This window comes from Chiloscyllium punctatum, chromosome 5 (genome assembly GCF_047496795.1).
Source record: "Chiloscyllium punctatum isolate Juve2018m chromosome 5, sChiPun1.3, whole genome shotgun sequence".
Taxonomy (NCBI): domain Eukaryota; kingdom Metazoa; phylum Chordata; class Chondrichthyes; order Orectolobiformes; family Hemiscylliidae; genus Chiloscyllium; species Chiloscyllium punctatum.
In genome coordinates, this window is record NC_092743.1 from 117,220,507 (window position 1) to 117,248,062 (window position 27,556).

The 27,556-nt window shown below is 42.6% G+C and overlaps 1 protein-coding gene across 5 annotated transcripts in view; it reads left to right on the forward strand.

Annotated features, from left to right (window-relative positions):
- Window positions 1-27,556, forward strand: part of amph (amphiphysin) — a 222,572-nt gene that overhangs the window by 76,318 nt on the left and 118,698 nt on the right. For all 5 annotated transcript variants that reach the window (XM_072571182.1, XM_072571180.1, XM_072571181.1 and 2 more), the window contains exons 2-5: window positions 6,583-6,663; window positions 17,519-17,573; window positions 24,682-24,776; window positions 27,029-27,124. In XM_072571182.1, the coding sequence (XP_072427283.1) occupies window positions 6,583-6,663; window positions 17,519-17,573; window positions 24,682-24,776; window positions 27,029-27,124 (327 nt within the window). The remainder of the gene's footprint in view (window positions 1-6,582; window positions 6,664-17,518; window positions 17,574-24,681; window positions 24,777-27,028; window positions 27,125-27,556) is intronic.

Genomic DNA, 27,556 nt, shown 5'->3' on the forward strand with positions numbered 1-27,556 from the left:
GGAGAAGCAAAATAAATAGCTGGGACTTTTCTGAGATGGCAGGTGTTCTGTGTGAAAGCCTGGATGCAAAGTTTCTGTCTTTGGGGTTGGGGGTTGACCTGGCTTTGACAGAGACAAAAAAAAAATGCAGATGCTGGAATCCAAAGTAGACAACAGAAGGTTGGAAGAGCACAACAAGCCAAGCAGCATCAGGAGGTGGAGATGTTTCAGGTATAACCCTTTTTCAGGAAAGGACAATGGAATCTAGAGATTGTAGTAAAATGCCAGAAGGGGCAGGCTCAATTGGCCATTTAATGGCTGAAATGAGCTCCAGGCAGACAGACCAACTGCCATCTTTCACTTTACTGGCAAAGTAACATAGTACCAGGAAGGCATTGGGGACATCACCCGTTAGTTTCTCACCTCTGAGCCTGAACTACAGCCACATTAAAATTTAGCCCAGTCACCATTTCTCACTTATTGACCTGTTGTCAAAATCACATCTTATCTTTAGCCAAGTGTTATTATCTGCTTTTTGGTGTGGTGTCACTTTTTTTACAATGACACTCCTGGCAAATACTTTGATAGATTTTATCATGTCAAAGATGCTTTTCAATCAATATGAGCGTTGACAGGACGCATTGAACGTTTTTGTATGTGCATGCGTGGAAGCTCAGATTTTGGGGAAATACAATTTTTCAAAAGAGTGGAAATTTGTATTTAAGGCTGAGATTTTCTCTGTAAGAAGTCATCCAAATCTGTCTAATCATCAATAGCTCACTCAATGTTATTTTCAGCATAGACTGCCTCGAGTTGCCAAAGACGACATTTTCCTGCTCTAGGCATGTGTGTAGTAAAGCAACGCACTGCAGTGTGTAATCCCAGTCCCCTCACAAGGCCTGGGGCAGCTGATACAGGTTTTTTTGAAGCAGCGTCTGTTATTGGAATGCAGGAACACTGCAATTTAATCCCTGCTCATGTGTTGTGCTGGATTGAACCACAGCAGCAGCAATACTTTGATTACATTAATGATACTGCAGTAAACTGTTAAATATAAAACAAATTGATCTGCAAGACAAGCAGGTTTGAGCATGTGTTAAATGTGTGGGGCTGATATTCCACTTCATACACACTGATAGCCAACGAAACTATATCTTTCCCTTGTGCATTTCATGCTAATAGCTACCAGGATTCTGCTATATCTTTATTTGTATGAAATAAGTAGGTCTTTCAATCCCTTGAATCTGTTTCACCATTCTGTTAGATTATAGCTGACCTATGGTTTAATTCTGTTTGTCTGTCCTTACTCCATATCTTTTAATATTCTTACCCAACAGAAATCATTGACCTCAGTCTCGTATATTTTGATTGAACCAACCGCTGTGATTATAATACCTTTCTACGTCTTATCTTTGTATCCAATTCCACCATTTTCCCCTGACCCTTCTCAACCTCCATCATTTGCCAAAGGGTTTGTGGAATTTTGTAGAGATTATTAAAAAAGGAACGCCATGTTAAAAGAAAAAAAAATTGCTGGTGAAACTCAACAAGCCTGGCAGCATCCAAGGGGAGAAAGCATAGTTAATGTTATAAGTCCAGGGTAACTCTTCATATACACTGATAGGAGTGAGGAAACGTGGTATTTATACTGAAGACGAGGTTGGGGCAGCGGAGAGGAGAGGAGGTGAGCAGATAGATGAAAACAGAACCCAGGTGGGGAAGGGGTATGCAGGTGAGGGGATTATTGATAGTAGACCAGGACAAAAATGAAGTTGCATAACTGATGAGAGTTGGCAGGAGGAGAGGATGGGCAGACTCTACTGAAAACAATGAATGTAATGTGATAACAGGCCTGAAAGGGGGTGATAATAGATTAGCCGTGCCAAAAGCAACCCATGTCATTCCAGGTTTGGATGTGAGGGCGGGTAACCAAAATGCTAGGATGGAATCAGGCTGTAAAGTTATTGAAATCCATGCTGAGTACCAAAGACTGCAGGGATGCCATTTGGAAAATGAGGTATTGTTCTTACAGCTTGTACTGAGCTTCGCTGGAGCACTGCAGCAAGCCTGAGGCAGAGGTGCTGGCCAGGGAACAGAGTGGTGTGTTGAAGTGGCAGACAACTGGGAAGCTCAAGGTCTTTTTTACGGACAGCACATAGGAATTTTACAAAGTGATCAAAGTCTGCATTTTGTCTCCTCAATGTAGAGGAGACCACATTGTGAGCAGTGAATACAGTACACAATTTAGTGAAGTGCAGGTAAATTGCTGCTTCATCTGGAAGCTGTGTTTGGGGCCTCAGATACTGAGGAGGAAGGAAGTAAACAGGCAGGTGTTATACCTTCTGCTATTGCATGGGAAGGTAGATCTGTGAGGGGGTCTTGGGAATGGAGGAGGAGTGGACTAGGGTGTCATGAAGGGAACGGTCCTTGCAGAATGCTGACAACGAAGAGGAGGGGAATGTGTGGCAGGTCATGGCATCCCGCATGAGGTGAGGGAAATGGCAGCTTACAATCTTTTAAATATGGATGTGGGGACCAGAGAGGACCAGACAGACCCTATCACTGTGGTGGGAGGGAAGAGAGGGGGTGAGGGCAAAGGTGCAAGAGATGGATTGGCCACAGCTAATGCCCCTGTCAACCACAGTAGTGAGTAATCATCGGCTGAGGAAAAAGTTGGTCATTTCTGAGGCACCCCACTCCCCCATGAAAGGTGATATCATCAGAACAGATGTGACAGAGACAGAGAAACTGGGAGAATGGAATATAGTCTTTACAGGAAGCAGGATGTGAGGATGTATCATCGAGGTAACTGTTGGTGTCAGTGGCTTTGTGGTGAACATCGGTGGCACACCTATCCTCAGAAATGGAAACAGAGATGTCGGGAAGGGATGCGTCGGGGATGGACGAAGTGAAGATCAGAGTGAGATGGAAATTGGAAGTGAAATAGCTACATTTTCCCAGTTCCACAAGAGAGGGAGGCAGCAACGATTATGCCATTGATGTACTAGAGAAAGAGTTATGGGGATAAGCCCAAGGAATGTTCCGTGTACCCCACAAAGAGACATGCCTAACTAGGGCCCATACAGGTATGCACTGCCATCCCTTTGATCTGAGAAGGTGAGAGGGGTGGGGATGGGGGCGGAGGTTGAAGGAGAAGTTGTTCAAAGTAAGGACAAGCTCAGCGAGGCTGAGGAGGTGGTGGATGTGAATGGTTCGGGCCTTTTCTGTGGAAGAATTGGAGGCCCCTGTGACCATTCTGATGAGGGGGTGTCTTATAAAGGGATTGAATGTCCTTGGTAAAGAGGAGGTAGCTCTTTTTTTGTAAGGATCTGTAAATTCTCAAAATTAAACACAATGAATACTGCATATGTGGTAATTCCTAATCTGCAAGAAATCATAAGGTTACATCTTTTGATCAGGAGTTTAGTAAGAGACTGTTGTTACATTCAAACTAAAAGGGAAAGCTAGACGACTTTCTGCTGGATGCCATCTTTGATGTATAAGGTACTTAACATGAGCTGGCCCATGAGCCATGAGCCCATGAGCTGGCAATGTTGAATTCAACATCGTGTCAAAAGAATCGTGGATGTAATTGGAGAGGGACTGAACAAGGTGAGAAAAAGTGGAGCCAAGTTATGGTAAAAATGTATTGACCCCTTGGCAGTGTTTGTCATTGCTTCTTTACAGACCTGAGGCAACGAGACTGGTTTTTATTGTCTGCAGATATTTAACTGCATAATAGATGCAGGCTCTCTGCCAACTATTGACTTCCTTGCCATGTGTTTTTTCACTTGTATCCACTCAAAATTAAGTCCTAGAGTTGGGGCAGTTCAAAAGCAGATAAATGTTCCTTTATGTCTCTGCCTAAATTAAGAATGCAAATTATCTTTAAACGAGTAGACGTAACCAGAGATGAATCTCCTGCTCCAAATGCTGATCAGTTTGTAATGAAGTCACTGGCAGTTCTAGCAACAAATGGTTTGATGTCGGAATTGGGGTGTAAGTCTGTCTTGTTTTGATCACATCCTTTCTATGTACTTACTTTACTCATACAGACCTTATTTTTTCTTCAGGCACTATAATTGTCTTGTTGCTGATCTGATTGTCATCATGAGGTAAAAGTAATCCAAAAGGAAAAACAACCAATAAAAACAGTGATCTTGGAATAAATACACTGGTCATACTGGACCTCCTTTTTGAGAGACACAAGAAAAGTCAGACCTTTGGAACTTTTACTTCTGGAGATGTAGCCCTCAATGATATAAAGGCTAATACAGGGATTAAACCCAGCTCACAGAAAATTATCATGAAATAGTGATAAATGGCTTGAAACCTTTCATGCAATAATTGGACATCAGTGACTTGAATAATAGATCTTGCCTTTTTCAGTTATTTGTAACAGGTCCAAGAGATGATTCTGCAGATAGTGTTTTTTTTACATGTTAAGTACCTTATACATCAAAGATGGCATCCAGCAGAAAGTCGTCTAGCTTTCCCTTTTAGTTTGAATGTAACAACAGTCTCTTACTAAACTCCTGATCAAAAGATGTAACCTTATGATTTCTTGCAGATTAGGAATTACCACATATTCAGTATTCATTGTGTTTAATTTTGAGAATTTACAGATCCTTACAATTAAGTACTTTTTAAAAGTGCCATCACTGTTGCATTGTAAAACAATCTGGCAGCCAACTGACACATAATAAGGTCCCACAAGTAGCAATGTGATAATGACCAGATAATCTGTTTTGATGATAATGGTTAAGATCGAACTCCCATCTTTTCTTCAAATCACATCAAAGGATCATTCACATTGACAGGAGATGGCAGGTTTAAAATGAAGCACTCCCCTTAGCTAATACTAGGTTTGTCACACAAATTATGTGATAAACTCTCTAATGTGGCACTTGACCCTGTTAGCTTTCTTCTCTGAGACAGATTTCATGTGAAGGAGCCACAGCTAACAATTGTCTTGCAATGTTGTGAAAGGTGCAATGTAAATGAAAACCTTTCTTCTCTTTTTATTCAACTGCATTCGATTTAGATTTATTATCATATTTATATAAAAATATAGTGACAAGTGTTTTTTCACTTGTTATATGCAAAGGGTTGCCACAGTTTATTGTTATCTTGAAACACTGAATATAATGCAAGATTTTACTGTAATTGAGCTCATCAAGGGAGTTCATTTGGGAGTGTTAATAATTAAAATATACAGAATGCTTGTTGAATTAATGCATAGATTTCACACTAGACAGTTTTGTACCTTTAAAACGTTACATAGTGTGACAATCTAGCATAAAGGTGCCCCAGTCACCTTCAGTCTCTGTATTATGGAGTCAGCATAATGTCTTCAGTCAATCAGCTTCGGTATATAATGTACAGCAATATCAGTACATACAGAATCCAAGTTAAATGTGTAAGTCTGTGATATTGTAGCCTTCTAACTAGTTAGTGATGTAAGTCAACTTCAGTATATCTCACTCAATAGAACCTGGCTGCCTGTTATGTATGGCTGCCACAGGCTAACATCTAGAGAACCACAAACAGTAGCACATGGGCACTAAAAGTTAGTTGTGACAGCTAGTTAGTGGCAGCACATGAATGCTAAATGTCAAAACGTGCCAATAGCATGGAATTTGTGAAAGCCCCTTCATCAGGGGTTTACAGAGTATTCAAAGAAAGCGTTCCTGATGAAGAGCTGATGCTCAAAATCTCGACTCTCCTGTTCCTCGGATGCTGCCTGACCTGCTGCGCTTTTCCAGCACCACACTCTCGACTCTGATCTCCAGCATCTGCAGTCCTCACTTTCTCCTGGACCGCCGAGACTACTGAGATAGCACAGGGCAAATGTTCTTCATCAGGACTCATGACATTCAGGCAGAGTTGAAGGAAATAACTGCTGTTCTTGTTGCTCAGGTCTTCCTTCACGCAGACATTGGTTAGTTCCATCATTTGGTTTTAAAAAACGGCATGAAAATCAAAAGGAAGGTGGGCGTGACATTACTCGGATTTCAGTTTTGGTGCCAATGCTGTACAAAGGAATCCTCTGATGCTCCTAAGGAACAGCAACAGGGGGAGAAACGTAAAGAAAATGAAGCTAAAGAGGGAATTAATGAAAAGAGAGAGAAGCAAAACCAGTGAAGGAATAAACAAACTGCACTGCTATCTACTTCAAGCTGCGACCACAAGCTGAAATGTTTAAAGGGGCAGCAACATATAACAAAAGAAAGAGAAGAGGAGTCACAGGAAAGCACTTCACTGCATGACATATTCTTACACTGCCATTGTAAAGACAAAATGATGGAAAATGAATACATATCATGGACTTACAGTGTATTGGCATTCTGTCAGAATGTCCATTATCCCAAAGCAAGCAGAAATCTTTATAGGGTCAGCAGTAACTGATAAAGAGACAGGCTTTTGGGTGTCTTAAGGAATCAAAGCATATTGGGAATGGGCAGGAAGACGAAATTGAAATTCAAGATCAGGCGTGATCATATTAAATAGGAGAGCATGTTCAGTACACCACTGTTTCTTCCTGCTCCCAAGTCTTGCATTCTTGTATGTAACTACGATTATTTTCTGTTTTTCAATTACCAGGTACTTCAAAAGCTTGGTAAAGCAGATGAAACGAGAGATGAACAGTTTGAAGGATTTGTGCAAAACTTCAAAAAGCAGGAGGTAAGCAACAATGGATTCGGTACTCATGCAGTACACTCTTAAATCCACAGGACTCCCTCAAGTGTATTTGAACCAATTAATTACATTTGAGGGTAGTATCTTTTGGTTTGTTTTATTCTTCCATCTGATGCTGGCAGGATCGCTGTTTGTTGCACATCTTGAACTGAGCAAATGTCTGGCCGGTACAGAGGGCAGTTAGCATCAGCCATATTTTGTGAGTCTGGAGTCACAGACCTGCTAAAGACAGATTTCCTTCCAAAAAGGGCTTTCTCCAATTAATTATTTTGGCAATAGATTGCACCTTTCGCTTTCTGTAGCCAGTCTACAACTTGATGATATTATGATCCCTATTCCTTACATGTTGGCTATGGTGCATTTGTCATATCATTTCCCTAAATCAAATCTAATGGGGCCCCCTGTCTCATAACATTGGATAATCACCAATCAATAAGTTTTTCATGAACACTCTGAAGAAATCTTTGCCCCTCTGAGCCTTTTACCTTATTATTATTCACTTCTTTCACTACACTGTAATCCTTACACCTCTCTTTAGTTTCCCCAAACAAAAGCTTCTTTAGATCTTTTCCAATACTTGATATCCTACAGGATGCATCCAGTAATGTAATGGTATCTCAATTGTTTCTTAACTCAAACTAATGAGATTCTGTCCTTGACCCTTTCACACACCGTCTCTCTCCTTAATCAATGTTGCCAATCCTCCTTCTTTTATTTGTTTTCTATCTTTGCTGAACATCTCATAACAGAAAACATTTAGACACTAGTCCTGCCCTTTTCAGGTTTGCATTAGCACCATAACATCATATTCCTGTACAGCTTACTGCATTCTCTCTTAGTTTGACCCCACATAATGCCTCAATGTTTCTTATGGTGTTTTCAAGTCTGTCCCAGTACTGTGTGCACCTTGTCCCCCCTTGCTAAAGCTACAGCATGATTCTCATCCCCCCCTCAAATCAGTTTAAATTTTCACCAAAAACATTTATAAACTGCCCAGCCTATTGTTCTCTGTATCTACATATGAAGATACCAGGTGAAGAAATGAAAATTCTTTGAATTCTTCCGTAGTAAGTGATGCTGGCCTCATATTTATGTTACGGAAGCTAATATAACATCGCAGTGTGATAATCACAGATCATCAGCTATCACACCATACACTGGTGTGTCACACAATCTTTGGTTGTTCAGCCTGCCCTCTCAGAATGTTCTCCAGCTGTTCATTTACATTCTGGACCCTAGCAGCAGGGAGGCAACATACCATCCTGAAACTACAGCTGCAGCTGCACAAACAGCCTAACCCTAACCCTATCTATTCCCCTCAGTATAGAATCCCCCATCGATATTGTTATCCCAGTCTTTCTTCTATGCCCACCCCCTCCCTAATTGCATAGCTGGGCCATCCTTGAATGATGAAATTTTTATGGTGCAAAAGGAGGCTATTCAGCCCATCCTATTCTGTGCTGGCTTTACAAATTGTGACTTAGTGGCATTCTCCTGCCTTTTAACTATATCCTGCATATTGTTTCTATTCAGATAATCATTTAATGCCTGAATTGAGTTGTCTCCATCACATTTCCAGACAGTAGATTGCAGAGCCTAACTACTTACTGTGAGGGAAAGCTTTTACCTCACACGGCATTTGCTTTATAAAAAAATACTTTAAGTCTGTGCCTCCTCATTCTGGATCCTTTTATGACTTGGTAATAATTTTTCCCTATTTATTCTTTCCACATGCCTCATAATTTTGAACATTCCTGTCAAACCTCATCGTACCTTGTTCTCAATAAGAAAATCTGTCCCAACTTTTCCAAACAATTATCATCAGTGAAGTTTCTCATCTCTGGAACCATTCTCATAAACCTGTTCTGCACACTCTCCACTCCATTCACATCTTTCTGGAAGTGTGCTGCTCAGTATTATACACAATACTTCAGCTCAGATCCAACCAGTGTCCTATACAACTCAGAATAACCTCCTTGCTTTTACACTCTAAGCCCTTATTAATAAATCCTGGGATATATTTGTTTTATTTACTGATGTTCATCTGTTCTGTCATCTTTAATGTCTTATGCACATTTACACTCAAATCTATCTGCGCCTGCTCACTCTTTAGATTAATACCTTGTGTTTAATTTTGTCTGTCTGTATTCCTTCTATTAAAATGTATCACCCTTCACTTCACCACAATGAAAGCAATAGTAAACAAAAGTAAAGCTAATATTATCAGAGGTAATGTATTGACATGGATAGAGGACTGGTTGGCAGACAGGAAGCAGAGAGTTGGAATAAACAGGTCCTTTCCAGAGTGGCAGGCAGTGCCCAGTGGGGTACTGCAGGGTACAGTGCTGGGACTCCAGCTGTTCACAATATACATTATTGATGTGGATGAAGGAATTAAATATCTTCAAACTTGCAGACAACACTAAGCTGGGTGGCAGTGTGTGCTGTGAGGAGCATGGTAAGAGGCTGCAACGTGACTTGGACAGACTGGCTGAGTGGGCAAATACTTGGCAAATGCAGTTTGATTTGGATAAATGTGAGGTTATCTACTTTGTCGCAAAAGCAGGAAGGCAGAGTATTGTCTGAATGGTGGCAGTTTAAGAAAGGGTGAGGTACACCGAGACTTGAATTTTGGCATGCGGGTACAGCAGGCAGTGAAGAAAGCTAGTGGCATGCTGGCCTTCATAGAGAAAGGATTTGAGTATTGGAGTAAGGATGTCTTGCTGCAGCAATACAGGGCCTTGGTGAGGCCACACCTTGAGTATTGTGTGCAGTTTTAGTCTCCTTGTCATAGGAAGGACTTTACTGCTATTGATGGAGTTCAGCGAAGGTTCACCAGACTGATTCCTGGGATGGCTGTGCTGACATAGGAGGAAAGACAGGATCAACTGGGCTTCTATTCCCTGGAATTTAGAAGAATGGGGTGGGGGTTGCGTGTGGGATCTCACAGAACATGTAAAGTCCTGTTGGGACTGGACAAGTCAGAAGTGGAAAGAATGTTCTTGATGATGGGGAAGTTCAGAAGGGACCAGGCTTATGAATAAGTGGTAAGCCATGCAGGATCGAGAAGAGGAAGAATTTCTTCACTCGGGAAGCTGTTGGGGCCAGTTCATTAGATATAATCAAGAGGGAGCTGGATGTGGCCCTTGCAGCTAATGAGTATGGAGAGAAAGTGGGAAGGGGATACTGAGATTGTATGATCAGCCATGATCATGCTGAATGGTGGTGCAGACTTGAAGGGCTGAATGGCCTACTCCTGCTGTCTATGTTTCTATGAAATTCATCTGCCATCTATTGTTTCACTCCACCAACTTATCAACGTCTTTTTGAAGTTCTACACATCACCATCCCCACTCCATTATTATATACTTACTTCCACTAGCACTCTGTGCACCTGTGCTCCCTTCCCATGTAGTAACAAACCTTGTTTACTTATGCAGAGTCCTTACATCTCACACTCAAATTACAGTCTAATTCAGCTTCCTCTTACAATAATTAACACGTACTGAAACAGCAACTGATTGACAATTAACTGTCACTGACAAGCTGTAACTAGACAGTTTAACAAGCTTGCAGTTTCTTTTTAAAGCTAAATAAAATTGTAAAAATAAATTTCAGCAAGAACTCCAAAAATTTCCACTTGCACCAAATTCCCAACTTCAGGAATCTGTAATCAACGCCTTCAGTGCTCCACTCCTGCCCCATTTGTGTGGCACAAATATTACTTGGTAATTTAGAAGCTGGATCCTGATCACTGACCTGATCTCATTGCATGTGTAGAAGGACTGTTCATTTTTTTGTAGAATTATGAATAGAACTGAATACTGCAATAATCGGCAAATAGTTAATGTGATAATACAAAATAATTGAAAGTGACTGAGGATGTCTGGACTTAGGATAATGACTTGAGGAGCTCCTGCAGTGATGGCATGTCTCCAGACTGTGAAGAACCTTCACATTGATCCCATTAATTTCAATTTTCCTATAGCTTCTAGATTCTTGGGAAGGTGAGGACCTAACTATATCATTGCTGGACTATTAATCCAGAAACTCAGCTCATGCTTTAGGGACCCGCGTTTGAATCCTGCCTTAGCAGATGGTGGAATTTGAATTCAATAATATATATCTGGAATTAAGAATATACTGATGATAATGAAAACATTGTCATTGGAAACTCCCATCTGGCTCACAAATGGGAAGGAAATCTGCCATCCTTACCTGTTCTGGCCTACATGTGACTCAATCACCGACAGTAATGTGATTGATTCTCAGCTAGGTAAAAACAATGACTGCAGATGCTGGAAACCAGATTTTGGATTAGTGGTGCTGGAAGAGCACAGCAGTTCAGGCAGCAGCCGAGGAGTGATTCTCAACTGCTGTCTGAAATGGCCGAGCAGCCTGAAATGGGGTGGCACGGTGGCTCAGTGGTTAGCACTGCTGCCTCACAGTGCCAGGGACCCGGGTTCAATTCCTGCCTCAGACAACTGCCTGTGTGGAGTTTGCGCATTCTCCCCGTGTCTGCGTGGGTTTCTTCCAGGTGCTCCGGTTTCCTCCCACAGTCCAAAGAAGTGCAGGTCAGGTGAATTGGCCAGGCTAAATTGCCCGTAGTGTTTGACTGTATTAGTCAGGGGTAAATGTAGAATAATGGGCCTGGGTGGGTTACTCTTCAGTGGGTCAGTGCGGACTGGTTGGGCCGAAGGGCCTGTTTCCACACTGTAGGGAATCTAATCTACAAACCCTCTCAGTTGTATCGATCGCCACAAAATCTCAACAAAGACATGAAACTGATGGAGCACCTAACATTGACCAAGACACCAGGAAAGACAACAGCAAAAATAGCCCTGCTGACCTTGCGAAATCCTCCTTTCCAACATCTGGGCGGTTGGTGCTAAAATTAGGGGAGGTGTTTCACAGACTAATCAAGCAATAGACTGACATAGTCATATTCTCAGAATCATACTTTAAAGATAATGTCCCACACACTCGGGATATATCCTATCCCATTCGCAGGACAGATCCAACAGAGTTGGCAGCACAGTAGTTGGGGAGTAGTTGCCCTGAGAGTCCTCCACATTGATTCCACACCCCATGAAGTCTCATGGCCTCAGGCTAAATACAGGAAAGGAAATCTCCTGCTGATTACCAAGTACCATCCTCCCTCAACTATAATTGTCAGGATTGGATTTGTCCCACTTATTGTGGAAAGGACAAACATTGGGCAGTTTTCCACAGTGTTGGGTCATCAGTCATTCCTAGGCACAGGGCTTCAGTATTACAGCCAGGACGTAGTCAAGGTTCATAGGCTTTACTGTTTCAAGTGGGTTTCTTGATGCCTTTTAAAGTGAATCATTTTGACTGAAAGTTGGCATTGAGCTGTTGGAAATGATAGAAGTTATGCCTGAAAATAATTGCAACTAATTCAGCTATCTTGACTTTTGCAATAATGTGACATTGAAACATTGGATTCTTAAGAGGTTTGATAGGATAAATGCTGAGAGGAGGTTTCCCCTCATGGGAGAATCCAAGATCAGAGGGCAAAGTCTCAGAATAATGGAGCAGCAATTTACATTTGAGATAAGGAGGCATTTCTTCTCTCAGAGTGTTGTGAGTCTTTGGAGCGTTGCCAAAGCAAGCTATGGGAGCAGTGTCCTTGGGCATATTTAAGGCTGATATACGTGGATTCTTGATCAGTCAGGGAAATCAAGGATTATGGTGAAAGGGCAGGAAAATGTATTTTAGGAATAAAGGTCTGGCAGCAGGTCTGGCAGCATCTCTTGTGAGGAATCAGGGTTAACATTTCAGGTTGAGTGACCCTTCCTCAGAATTGTGATTTCTGTCCACAGATGCTGCCAGATCTGCTGAGCTTTTCCAGCAATTTCTGTTTTTGTTTCTGATTTACAGCATCAGCAGTTCATTCAGTTCTTATTTTGCATTTGGGGATTGTCAGATCAGCCATGATCCTATTGAATGTTGGAGCAGGCTTGAAGGGCTGAACAGCTGACTCCTGTTGCTGTTTCTTATAGTTTCACCATTGTTGATGATGGGGATAGTGGTGAAGTCTCATTTTCCAGTTAGTTGATTAATTGTCCAGCACAATTCATGACTGGATAGGTCCAGGATTTGGTTATGAGATTGCCTAGCTCTGTCTACAGTATGTGACTTCTGCTGTTTAGCAGGTATGTACTCCTGGATTGCAATTTGATCAAATTGGCCCCTCAAATACACATATGACTGGGTCAGCTGCAAACATTCTCTCTGTTACGAACGGAAATTGGGTCTTTCTCATTAATGCCTGTAATCAGTTGTGTTTGGTTGGAAGGATTATGTGTTTTATTACCCTCAGATTGATTGACCCAATTAATGAATTCCAGCAACAAGATTTTTAGTGCATTAAAAGAAACAGAAGTTATTTATTACCACACATTTAAAAGCGATATCTCAAATACTTGTTTTACATGAAGTAAATCACTTACAAAAATTAGGTACAGATAAAGGTAAAATAACACAATGACAATCTATCATTTTATACATTGTCTTTCATGACAGGTCTACAGTTCAATTGATGAGATGATAAACTGGAAAGGGTGCAGAAAAGATTTATTAGGCAACCTGGGCTGGAAGGTTTGAGTTATAAGGAGAGGTAGGACAGGCTGGAACTATTTTCCCTGGAATGTAGGAGACTGAAGGGTGACCTTATAGCGATCTATAAAATCATGAGAGGATAAGATAGATATCTAATAGCTTCTCCCCATGATAGGGGAGTCCAAAACAGGATGTCATAGTTTTAAGGTAGTGGGGAAAGATACAAAAAGGTCCAGAAGGGCAATTCTTTCACACAGAGGGTTGTGAGTGTCTGGAATGGGCTGCCAGAGATAGTGGTGGAGGTGAGAATAATTTTGTCATTTAAGCAACATTTGGACAGGTACATGGAGGGAAGAGCATGGAGGGATATGGACCAAATGCAGGCAAATGGGACTAATTTAATTGTAAAAACTAGATGGCGTAGACATGTTGAATTGAAGGGCCTATTTCCATGCTGTAAACCTCTCTGACTCTATGATACTTTAATTGAAGTTCTTGTAAAGCTGCAGATTCTTATTAAGCTGCAAGCCTTCTGGTAGTCAATTTCCAAGAGTTTGTTTTTCAGGTGAAATCAAAATTGGAACAGGTTAGAAAGATTCAAGGTCTGGTTGTTTATTAGCTTTAGATACTTGCAGTTCAAAGTCGTTTAGGTTGATTATACATCCCATATTGTAGATTTCACACCTTGAAAGTTTGAGACTGTCAGTATCTTTACAGTTAGAAGATCCACTCAATTGCTATTCCATTTTGAATTAGTTTCATGCTAAACCGTTGAACCAACAAAAGAATAGCTTTAAGTTCAGAATATGTTGGGAATATAGAACACTTCTGTTGCATGTATAAATCCAGCCTTCAGAATCTTACCATTGAGTGGCGATTACCTTATTTCCATGCATTTGCATCTTATCAAAATTCTAATCCACCTCATTTATATGCCATTTCTAATTCTTCTCTCTTCCACTGGGAAACTACTCAGCAGAAATTCCCGCTGTGTAATTCAGAGCAGGTACCTGGTGCTGCAGCTCACTGAACTCTTGTTCTGTCTGTGATGCAATTGTCTTCAGAACAGCATCTCTGAATGCTCCATGGTCACCATCCTTCTTGAGCCTTCATTCGTGCAGCATCAGCAAACCACCAGCCTCATCACATCATACTGGCTACTCTCGGGCAAGAGTTCGGTGAGCTGCAGCCACAAGATACCTGCTCTGAATGACCCATCGGGAATTTGGCCTGTGTAGTTTCCCAGTGGAGGAGAAGGGAATTTGAAGTGGCTTATAAATGAGTGGGATTGGGATTTTAACGTGATGCAAACATACCTCACACAGAACTTTCCTTTAGAGCTCAAGGACAGCTATGACTTGCATGTTCAACCAGGTTTTTGTGCACAGGGACACACATGCACCGACACGGGTGCTTTCTGCTCACGTGGACACTTGCATCTTATGATTCTTAGCTTGCTTAATAGCACTCGCTCACTTCGGTGCTTAGTTGAAAGCTGCCAGACTTTTAATACTTCAGCAGAACAGGAAGTGCAGAAACACTGACCAGGTTTGGCAGCGTCTGTGGAGAGAAAAACAAAATTAATACTTCGAGACCAGTGACCTTTCATCAGACCTGCCAGATTTCTACAGCTCTTACAGTTTTTGTATCAGATCTCCTGCATCCACAGGTCTTTGTTTTGTCTTTATACTTGACATTGCTTTCTTAATGCACACTTACTGCTTTCAGCACTGACTTCCAGGCTATCAGTTTGTGTGTGGTTTGTAAGTCCAGACACACAGCAATGTGATTGACTCTCTGAAATGGCCTAGCATTGAAATGTTCAAAGGCAGGGATGAGCAACAAATGCCAGCGTTCCCAATGACACATGAAAGGATAGAGACAGAAAAGGTTGTTCTTGCCTGAATAAGATTAGCTTGCTGTCTCCAGATTGTTTGGCTGAGATATTTGTAAATGTTTCAGTAACATCAGGCAAAGTCAGTCACCTAGCTCCTCCTGTCTCGTGTTATGTGGGCTTGGAGTCATCATCAACATCAGCAGTAACAATCAAGGCTAAGGAGACACATCTGTCAATCTGGCCCATGATCGTAGATAGTCCTGAACCAACTGCTGGTCTGAAACACTGAGAACTTCTCTCTTAATTACCCCCTGTAGGAAATCTTCAATATTAACAAAGGGAGCTGTTCGCAATATTAATGGAAGCTGGTTAATCCTTTTTTTGTGAAAAGGACAACAAGAAGGGCATACTCGTTTATACCATAGATGTCAGAATTGGATGAGGAATTGTTGCTCAATTCAGAAAGACATGAAAGGTTGGACACAGAATGAAAATGAATGAGTACCTGCTCCAACATAGATTAATAGCCCCACTATAACTGGATGGCCCTTTATAGCAACAGTGTGCTTGGAGTTTCAGACACTGCAGGTAGGCCATTACAACCATCTGCTCATCATGTAGAGAAAGGTTTATTCTTCCTGGATTGACTATAGCAATGAGGTGACCAGAGAGTTGCCCTTCAATATGATTGGAGTACTTTAAGTGTGGTAATGAATTTAAGATGACATTTGTTTATCTGACTGTATCTTGATCAGTCATGTGCTCATTGATCAATTTTCTGCTTCTTGTTTTAAATTAAAAGCAGTGTAGACAAATTCAGTGAAAACTCTTTGACATTGGAGCAGTTTGATGGGGCTCTTGGGAATAACTGACAGCACATTCTCAAATCCTCTTTCACTGAGGATACATGCTGCAAGATAAATACCTTTGTTCCATACATAACCAACCAGGGTGTGGTGCCAAAAATAACATGGAGCACCTGATCATCCTTTAAAAAGCCTTGTCTGCTGGGAGTGTACATTGGAAGAATGAGCACACGCAACATGAGATTATTACAAACATTAGTGCAAAATGTTGCATAGAAAGTATAATGTCCAGGTGAACCCAAATTAACAGTGACTGCGCATTGGGAGTGAGAAATTGGAAAGTTCGACACTTTTCTATACACCATGATCGCTTCTTATTCTCCCAGGTAGAGACTAGTGCCCTCCTCAATGCTGAGTTTAGTGGGTACTTGGCACTTATTTGGGTAGAGCGGTCACCATCCCACAGCCGACCAATTAATGCTCTGGCAGAAAAGCCCACAGATGGCCCCTTCTTGTCTTACCAATTTGATCTAAGTGCACACAATTAATGTCCACTTAAGGACCTTGTTCTGTCTGTATTAAAACGCTAGGATATGGCGACCTCACAAATTAGAGAGCGCAACAAGATAATTCCAGCCTGCTTCATTGTAAGCTCCTCTCAGGCGACACTCATTCAGTGTGGCGAAAACCCGGAATCAGGAAGTGGGGAGCTCAATAAGGTCCACATCCTCTCATTTCCACCCACCACCCCATGATGTCATCCACTTGATTCCTCCTCCCACCATCATTCATCTGAATCTAGGTTGAGTATTTAAATAATTTCACAATTTAATTTTGCAAATGTTATCTGCTCTTCAACAGCATTTACTTTTAATCTAAACATTTATAACTCCCACAATATGAGTTACAACCCTTGCTGACAATGGGATCTGTTTGAAGTCACTACTGAGCTGTCTTCAGGCTTCCCTCAAATGTTGAAACACATCCTGCTCCCTTTTCTCTTCCAGTGAAAAGGGGGTGGAACTTCTTAAAATGGTTCCATTCTGGAATGTCTGCGGAGTCTTATGACTTCCAAAAAGTCCTGGTCTTGATGTTTGACCAGGCTGGAGCAGAAGTTGAGTTGGGTAGAAATGAAGTGGAAGAACAAAGGGGGGTGAAGACTGTTCACTTCAACAACATGGACAATAGCTGAACTTCACTGGGACAGCTGGATCTATATGAATGGTTCAGAAATGTATTAATTTTAAGTGTCTAATTAAAAACCATGTTGAATAGCATGAACTTTTTTAGGTTGCAGTGCTTGTCTGAGAGCTTCTTTGCATTTTAACTTAAGTTTAGAACTTCCAATATTTTGTATGAGATTGTGTCTGAAACAAATTTCTGGAACTGTAATTTTAATTAATGTCTCAGGAGGTAAGTTATTATGTGTTCATTTTGCAAAAGATCACTAGTTGATAACTTTTCAAGACTGGAGGCTATGAGGCAACCAATAAATATGGTTAATTATTCAGTCACATTTTGCTTCAATAATGAACTGTGCATGTTATCATAATAAATTGACATGCTTTCCAAGTCTTATTCAATAGCTGGAGATATTTTTATTCTTCTTTTTCAGGCAGAAGGCAGTCGATTGCAGAGGGAACTACGGGGCTATCTCACTGCAGTGAAAGGTTGTAATACAATTTTGAAATCTCTTTTAAGATTTGTGTGATGGACATGAAATTTGACACGTAATTATTCAGCCAATCCTAACGTTTCAAAGCTGCTAAAACCTTCACAATTCTATTGAGCCCATCATTTTTATACATGAATTTACTGTTTTATCAGGCTCCTGCAATCTCAGTGGGATGTTTGACTAGCTGAATGATGGTTTGAAGAATCAATACCACCACTGTATAACTTTGCATGATCCTACCTTGTTTGGCTCCCTGTGGGGTTGCTTATAAAGTCTGCAGGCTTCGCTGTCTATTCTTCACATTAAGTGTGCAAAAAAAATGGAGGCTACAATAGGGTGTCAAAACTTGTTAAATTCATCTTTTGATTTCCAGGGTTTGGGAAGAAAATGAATTTGTGTAATATTTTGGAAGAACTTAAGTTGCTGTTGCCAGGGAATCAAATCCAATTTAGATTCCCTACAGTGTGGAAACAGGCCCTTCAGTCCAAACCAACCCTCTGAAGAGTAACCCACCCAGACCCATTTTCCGCCTGACTAATGCACCTAACACTATGGGCAATTTAGCATGGCCAATTCACCTGACCTACACCTCTTTGGATTGTGGGAGGAATCCAGAGCACCCGGACAGAATGTGCAAACTCCACGCAGACAGTTGCCTGAGGCTGGAATTGAACCTGGGTCCCTGGTGCTAGGAGGCAGCAGTGCTAACTATTGTGCCACCATGCCGTAATACATTTTCTTCTGTGCCATCTTTCAAATAACCCAGCCCCACCAGTCCACTGTGGTAAAAAAAATTCCACATGTTCATTATCCTCTGAGAGAAGAAGTTCCTCCTCATCTCTGTCTTAAATGGGTGATCCCCTTACTCAGAGATTGCATTGTTTGATCCTAGACTGTCCCACCAAGGGAAGAAAGCTCTTGAAAAATCATGTCTGAGTACTTAAACTCCCCCTCATTCTTCTAAACACCAGTGAATTCAGGCCCAATCTACTCAACCTGTCCACATTACAAAATCCCTTCATGCCTAGGATCAGCCGAGTGAACCTTCTCAGGATTTCCTCCAATACCAGTATACCTTTCCTTAGAGAGGGGGAATCAAGATTATTCACAGTATTCTGGATGTGGCCTATCTAATGCTTTGTATATTTTTTAATGAGACTTCCTTATTTCTAGATTTCGTGCCCTAATACCTGCTAAACTTGAATTCTTGATTGTTGGGATTTATGCATAAGGACTGCCAAATCCATTTATTCTGCAGTCTTTTGACATTTAGATCATATTCAGCTCCACTATTTGGTGTGCCAAAGTAGATAACTCATATTGTCCTACATTATATTCCATATGCCAAGTTACTTCCTCATTTATTTCACCTATCTTCCTCTCCAGACTCGTTGAGTCAACCTCAGAACTTGCCTTCCCAATAATTTATCATCTGCAAACTTGGCAATAACATGTTCGCTTCTCTCATCCAAGCCAATAAATCATATGAACATTTGTATGAATAACTGTAGCTATTTCTTTTAATATCTTAGGATACAACCCATCAGGTGCAGAGAGCTTGTTGTCCTTTAGCCCTATTACATTCTCTAGTACTTTTTTCCCCAATGATAGTTATTATACTTTCCTCCACTCTCTTTTTGCCCCTTGATTATTTACAATTTTTAGAAGACAATTTGCACCTTCTACCATGAAGACTAATGCAACTCCTCTGCCATTTCCTGGTTCACTTTTGTTATGTCCCCAGCCTCATTCTCTAAGGGACCTATGTTCATTTTGGCCTCTCCCTTCCTTTTTCAATGTTCAAAGAAATGTTACCATCTGTTTTCATTTACTTGCTAACTTACCCCCAGAACTCACTTATTGCACCATCTTTTGTTGGTTTTTAAAACTTTCCCAATTCTCCGCCTTATCAGTAAACTTGGCCCAACATTTCACCATGCCTCAGGCAAACCTTATGGGTAGTGACTGCCTGCCTCCTTCATCCACAGGGATTTGCATTAGCAAAGCACCACATCATCATGTCACATCTCTAACTCAATTATAACAGTTCACCACTTCAAGATTGTATTTTAGAGCTCACCAACACCTTCCAATGCATTGCTGCCGGTGGGGCTGCTTTGCATGCAGAAAAAGGCACCCATCTCATGCACCAGAACAAGGTGCATCTCAAGGCTCTTAGCTTGCTCTCTTAGCATTCACTGTCATTACAACTATTTGGATGCTCAAACATCACTGCCTTGCTTTGCCTTTTGTGCATTAGCACCTTAGTTAAAACTTACAGTTTCACATAACTCCTGTCTTGCCTCGCCTTTTACCTTTCACAGAATTTCAGGCACACTTGTCATGTTTGCCAGTAATAATCAGTCAAGGGGATGGACATACTGCTACACAGCACCACGCTACATAAATGCCATATCTATAGCATTGCCAACATGTTACCTGCCTTCAGCCAAATGGTCATGTCCAAATGTCTACGGGAAGTGGTCCTCAGTAAAATCAGGAAGATTATGAATAGTCATGGGTACTGGCACCATAAATCAAGAACATCATCTGATATCAGTCCAGGGGTTTGGATGTGGTCAGTTGGACACCTGGCACAGTCAGTTTCAGGAGTTCCATATCATCACAGTACATGGTCAGCCCTGCAGGTCTGGGAATAGTGGTAAGTCTTTGGAGGAGCTACACAGAGATCAATCAGGGATCTGGTCCATTGTCAGTCGGGGCTGTCATTCCAAGTTGGTCAGCCCATCTTGGCCTTCTCTGCTATTCTCCTGGGGTGAGACAAGGGAAAGGGATTGAGTGAGATGGAAGGGTCTGACACAACTGTTAGTGTCCCAGGGTGAGTGAGTAAGAATCCTAAAGGGCAGGAAAGGTTAGTTGTCTGGGTGTGGTGGGTGAGAGCAATTGAGAGAAAACACTGTATGAAATATTGAGCATGGTGGAATTTGAATCTCAGTGGGAGGTGAGTGCAATGCAAGGTTAGAGTGGGTGTGAGGCAGCAGAGAGAAGATGGTGGCCCTTATGCTGCCAGATGAAGAACTCCATGCCTCAATCCATTGTTTTGATCTTTATCTGCTCGGCTGTACTGTGCCCCTCATTATCAATGATAGGTAATGGCTCTGTTGTATATCAGCTTCCAGTCCATCATTATCAAGTTGATAATGATGGAAAATGTAAGGTTCTTCTGGCATTATCGCCTAATTTAACTACAAGCATGCACTTTCAGCAAGCCCATACCTGGCAATCATAACATTCACTAGAAAATAACATAGCTAGGTGTACGTGTTGATGGGGAGGGATGTTGATGGTGGATATGCACCTGTTCCCCTCTTTCTGTTGTTAGAACAGAACAAACATTCTTCGACATTCTACCTGTTGGTCCCGGCTTCCATCCCATTGCACACTCACCAGTTTGTTTCTTGTACAGTCCTATGGTCAACAACTATTAAGTACAGGGTAAAAACAATGACTGCAGATGCTGGAAACCAGATTCTGGATTAGTGGTGCTGGAAGAGCACAGCAGTTCAGGCAGCATCTGAGGAGCAGTAAAATCGACGTTTCGGGCGAAAGCCTTTCATCAGGAATAAAGGCAGAGAGTCTGAAGGGTGGAGAGATAAGCTAGAGGAGGGTGGGGGTGGGGAGAAAGGAGCATAGAGTACAACAGGTGAGTAGGGGAGGGGATGAAGGTGATAGGTCAGGGAGGAGGGTGGAGTGGATAGGTGGAAAAGAAGATAGGCAGGTAGGACAAGTCATGGGGACAGTGCTGAACTGGAAGTTTGGAACTAGGGTGAGGTGGAGGAAGGGGAAATGAGGAAACTGGTGATGTCCACATTGATGCCCTGGAGTTGAAGTGTTCCGAGATGGAAGATGAGGCGTTCTTCCTCCAGGCGTCTGGTGGTGAGGAAGCGGCGGTGAAGGAGGCCCAGGACCTCCATGTCCTCGGCAGAGTGGGAGGGGGAGTTGAAATGTTGGGCCACAGGGCGGTGTGGTTGATTGGTGCGGGTGTCCCGAAGATGTTCCCTAAAGCGCTCTGCTAGGAGGCATCCAGTCTCCCCAGTGTAGAGGAGATCGCTTCGGGAGCAACGGATACAATAAATGATATTAGTGAATGTGCAGGTAAAACTTTGATGTATGTGGAAGGCTCCTTTAGTGCCTTGGATGGAGGTGAGGGAGGAGGTGTGGACGCAGGTTTTACAATTCCTGCGGTGACAGGGGAAGGTGCCAGGATGGGAGAGTGGGCTGTAGGGGGCGTGGACCTGACCAGGTGGTCACGGAGGGAACGGTCTTTGCGGAAGGCGGAAAGGGGTAGGGAGGGAAATATATCCCTGGTGGTGAGGTCTTTTTGGAGGTGGCAGAAATGTCAGCGGATGATTTGGTTTCTGCAAAGGTTTCTAGGGTGGAAGGTGAGCACCAGGGGCGTTCTGTCCATGTTACGGTTGGAGGGGTGGGGTCTGAGGGTGGAGGTATGGAATGTGGACGAGATGCGTTGGAGGGCATCTTTAACCACAAGGGAAGGGAAATTGCGGTCTCTGAAGAAGGAGGCCATCTGGTGTGTTCTGTGGTGGAACTGGTCCTCCTGGGAGCAGATATGACGGAGGTGGAGGAATTGGGAATACGGGATGGCATTTTTGCAAGAGGTAGGGTGGGAAGAGGTGTAATCCAGGTAGCTGTGGGAGTTGGTGGGTTTGTAAAAAATTGCTGTGGGAGTCGGTGAGTTTGTAAAAATTGGCTGTGGGAGTCGGTACGTTCGAGACACCACCCACGCCCTCCATCTCCTCCAAGACGTCCGTTTCCCCAGGCCCCAACGCCTCATCTTCACCATGGATATCCAATCCCTCTATATCTCCATCCGCCATGACCAGGGCCTCCAAGCCCTCCATTTTTTCCTCTCCCGACATCCCCAACAGTACCCTTCCACCGACACTCTCATTCGTTTGACTGAACTGGTACTCACCCTTAACAATTTCTCCTTCAAATCCTCCCACTTCCTCCAGACCAAAGGGGTAGCCATGGGCACACGTATGGGCCCCAGCTATGCCTGTCTCTTTGTTGGCAACACAGAACAGTCGATCTTCCGTAATTTCACCGGCACCACTCCCCACCTCTTCCTCCGCTACATTAATGACTGCATTGGCGCCACCTCGTGCTCCCACGAGGAGGTTGAGCAATTCATCAACTTCACCAACACATTCCGCCCTGATCTTAAATTTACCTGGACCATCTCTGACACCTCCCTCCCATTCCTGGACCTCTCCATCTCCATTAATGGCGACTGACTTGACACTGACATTTTTTACAAACCCACCAACTCCCACAGCTACCTGGATTACACCTCTTCTCACCCTACCTCTTGCAAAACTGCCATCCCGTATTCCCAATTCCTCCGCCTCCGCCATATCTGCTCCCTGGCGGACCAGTTCCACCACCGAACACACCAGATGGCCTCCTCCTTTAGAGACTGCAATTTCCCTTCCCACGTGGTTAAAGATGCCTTCCAATGCATTTCGTCCACATCCCGCACCTCCACCCTCAGACCCCACCCCTCCAACCGTAACAAGGACAGAACACCCCTGGTGCTCACCTTCCACCCTACCAACCTTCGCATAAACCAAATCATCCGCTGACATTTCCGCCACCTCCGAACAGACCCCACCACCAGGGATATTTTGCCCTCCCCACCCCTTTCCGCCTTCCGCAAAGACCGTTCCCTCCGTGACTACCTGGTCAGGTCCACGCCCCCCTACAACCCACCCTCCCATCCTGGCACCTTCCCCTGCCACTGCAGGAATTGTAAAACCTGCGCCCACACCTCCTCCCTCACCTCTATCCAAGGCCCGAAAGGAGCCTTCCACATCCATCAAAGTTTTACCTGCACATTCACTAATATCATTTATTGTATCCATTGCTCCTGATTGGTCTCCTCTACATTGGGGAGACTGGATGCCTCCTAGCAGAGCGCTTTAGGGAACATCTTCGGGACACCCGCACCAATCAACCACACCACCCTGTGGCCCAACATTTCAACTCCCCCTCCCACTCTGCCGAGGACATGGAGGTCCTGGGCCTCCTTCACCGCCGCTCCCTCACCACAAGACGCCTAGAGGAAGAACGCCTCATCTTCCGCCTCGGAACACTTCAACCCCAGGGCATCAATGTGGACTTCACCAGTTTCCTCATTTCCCCTTCCCCCACCTCACCCTAGTTGCAAACTTCCAGCTCAGCACTGTCCCCATGACTTGTCCTACCTGCCTATCTTCTTTTCCACCTATCCACTTCACCCTCCTCCCTGACCTATCACCTTCATCCTCTCCCCCACTCACCTATTGTACTCTATGCTACTTTCTTCCCACCCCCACCCTCCTCTAGCTTATCTCTCCACCCTTCAGGCTCTCTGCCTTTATTCCTGATGAAGGGCTTTTGCCCGAAATGTCGATTTTACTGCTCCTTGGATGCTCCCTGAACTGCTGTGCTCTTCTAGCAGCACTAATCCAGAACTATTAAGTACAGTTCAAACTCAGAAAGGACCAAGGTTATGTTTCAACTATTTATGTTGACTGAATTTCTTGAAAGATAGTTGGCCTGGTGGCTCAGTGATTAGCATTGCTGCCTCTCAGAGCCAGGGACCTGGGTTCTATTCCACCCTCGGATGACTGTGTGGAGTTTGCAAGCTCTCCCTCCCACTGTGTGTGTGGACTTTCTCCAGGCTCTCCGGTTTCCTTCCTCAGTTCAAGAATGTGCGGTTTACGTGGATTGTCCATGCTAAATTGCCTATTGTGTCCAGGAATGTGCAGGCTAGGTGGGTTAGGCATGGGAAGTGTAGGGCTACAGGATTGGGGATGGAGATTGGGGAGGCTGCTTTTCAAACATTTGGTGTGGACTTGATGGGTCAAATGGCATTCTTCCAGACTGTAGGGATTCTATAGTCATCTTTCTATGACATCCCATTCAGCTAATTATCACTATTCTTCACGACTTGAAATTGGAAAATTCATTTATATTGAAAAAAGAATAGTCAACAGGAATGCATGTATTATTATCCAAAATCAATGTGTAAATGCACATCTTTAAAGGAGCTGACAATCTGGTCTATTTATTTTCTTCAGGGATGCAGGAAGCTTCCACGAAGCTAACAGAGTCACTACATGAGGTCTATGAGCCTGAATGGTACGGCAGGGATGATATTAAAGCTGTGGGACAGGTAGGATCAAGAGTTAAGAGGATCAGCTACCTCTTAACAGAAGACTGATCACTTGTTATATTCTAATGAATACTCAGACATGAATTCTTGTTATTATGTGCGATATTAGTGATGCAGAATGGATGATGCAGCTAGCTAAATTATGACATTCATTGAGATTTAGGTGAAAATATTTGAGATGTTTCAATCTTTGAAGGGGATATGAAAATGCAATTATTTTATATTATTAAAGAGATTGCTACCTTTAATTTTTCTCCTTGCAAGTAATTGGGTTCACTTCAAGATGTAAGCCTTTGACTCATCCAGTCATTTTTAAAAGGGCAGTATTCTGGATTGTTGCAATTGGGCCATTTGGTGTAGAATGGAAAACTATTCAGAAATAAGTTGATAATTCCTGCATTGTAGCTTGTGGCTAATTTGTATATATTGTCCTGAAGTGGACTCTAATGCAACAACTTACGTAAAAGATTAGTGTAATTTAATCAGATGCAAATGAATTCTTGTGGGCATTCTGATTCATTGGAGCTATGTAAGGGGGTAAAAATGTCAGTGATATTGCACACGTTTATGTCCCTTTGAGGGTTAATATAATGTGCTGTCCAGCTATGGCATCAGAAACTAGCAAGATGCAGTGCTGTGCTGCTGTTTTTGAGAAACCAATACGCTTCACGACTTCAACCTTGGAAGGAAGCAGAAGCAAGAACTTGAAGGCTACAGAGACTTTGATGTCTACTACCAGGGCTTAGCAACTGGTGCGTTGACATGCAAAGTCTTTGGTATTAAGGCATAACTACCTCTGACCACCAGCTTAGAGGTTCACAATCTCCTGCTATATGGGGCCTTTAATATCTCCAATGGCACCATTTTAAACAGTAGATGCTGTATTGAAGGCTTGACTTGCATTGTCTTCATACTGAATTTTGCTCTTCTGTCCCATTCTGCTTCATGGCTTGCCTTACCTGTATACATTTTACATGTCACCACAAATGAGATCGAAAATCTTACAAATGTTTACCTATTGCCAGCTGTGCTTTTCATTCTCGGCAGGAGCTATCGAATTTTCAAAGCCATCTTGCCCCTGTTCTACCAAGAGTTGTTGACCTTATTTCAAGCTGAGTCATTAAATGCACACATTCCTTGCCACATGTATAATGTCAAATGCACTCCCTTGCATAGTGTCCAGTTGCCCATTTGCGCCACTGACCATCTTAAAGATCAAGTGTGATGCCTTGGGGTCAACTCCAACTGATTCCTGGCTACTGTTCCCACCTATGTTCAGGTCAATTTCAAAGCTTACTAGTTCTTTAAAAATTGAGACTTCAGCCCCTGACAAGTTAAACATGAGCATTTTAATACATCTAAGTGGAGTCAGTTGGGAGTACAGCTAGATTCCCTTTTTCCTGTCCTGGTTATAGTTGCTAGAGCTAGATCCAAATTGGCATGCACTTGGTGCAAATATTTCAGCCACACCCTCTCCCCTCCGCCCCCCCCCCCACACACACCCCCACTTCTGTTCATGACCTAAGAGAGTGTGGAAATGTCATCCCTGTCACTGTATGTGAACACAAAGTCTCAGGCAAATATATAACATCCACTCTGCGTTTTTTTAAAAAAAATCATTGTCAGAATGTGGTGTTGCCTGACACGATAGGCAAATAATAGCCACTTCTTAGTGCTTGGCAAGGTTTTCTTCCTGGAAGTAAGTTGATGAGTGGCTTGCTTGGCCATCCCAAAAGGCAGTTAGTTATCAACAATGCTGGTAAGAATTGAAGTCATATATAGACCAGAATGAATAGGTGACAGATATCCAAGATAGCAAAAGACTCAGATTTCACTGTCCATTCTTCCAAGTCTCTTCCTTCATTCTTTAGAGAATGGCCTCTTTAAAAGTACTCAAGGGTTTTGCATTGCCATTCCTCCCCCTGCCTGGCATTGCTAACTATCAGCTATGTTTCATCTATACCTGCAACTGAGTAATTTTGACTGGAAGATATTCACACTCAAGTGAGCATCTATTTTTACCTGGAAGCTTGCTGTGTGGATATGTATCAGGTCATGCCATTCAATCACTGTTTATCATTCACATATCACCACCTGTTTGTGCATTTTGAGGCCTTGCCCATTATTGAGTTGACCATTTCTCTCTGAATATTCCAGATTTTTGATGTAAGTCATTGTATTCAGATGCTGATGAACTATTACTGAGCTACTGTTTTTATTCTCTCTGAAATGATCCTTTCCCTACTCCTCAGAATTGTGATTTGCTGTGGGCAGACTTCCACCAAAAACTGGTGGATCAAGCTTTGTTAACCCTGGACACATACCTGGGCCAATTTCCTGATATTAAGGTAAAGCGTGATGAAGAAATATTCAATTGATACCGATTATTGAATTTCATATATGCTGCACAGGTTAGGTTTAGCTTCAGATTAGATTGTAAATCAAGCTCAGTATCAACTATACAATTGCAACTGTGCAATATCAATCCGTTCTGATTTTCAAGAAGTTAATAGGAATTAAAGTGACCAATCTGGTATTCTCCAAAATGGTCCCCACTGAATCTACATACAGGTATATTACAGTGTTATGAAGTAGATGCCTATTTAATGTTTGCGGGCAAGGTTTCATTTTCAGTACAGAGCTTTGGTAGTTGTGTATATGTGAGGAAGTCTGCCAGTAACGGTGGGGACGCATTGACTAAATTTTTTCCCATGTACCTCCCCATTTGTGAAATTCTGCAGCAGGAGGAATTGTGGACAGCATCAATTTCAATACAGTTA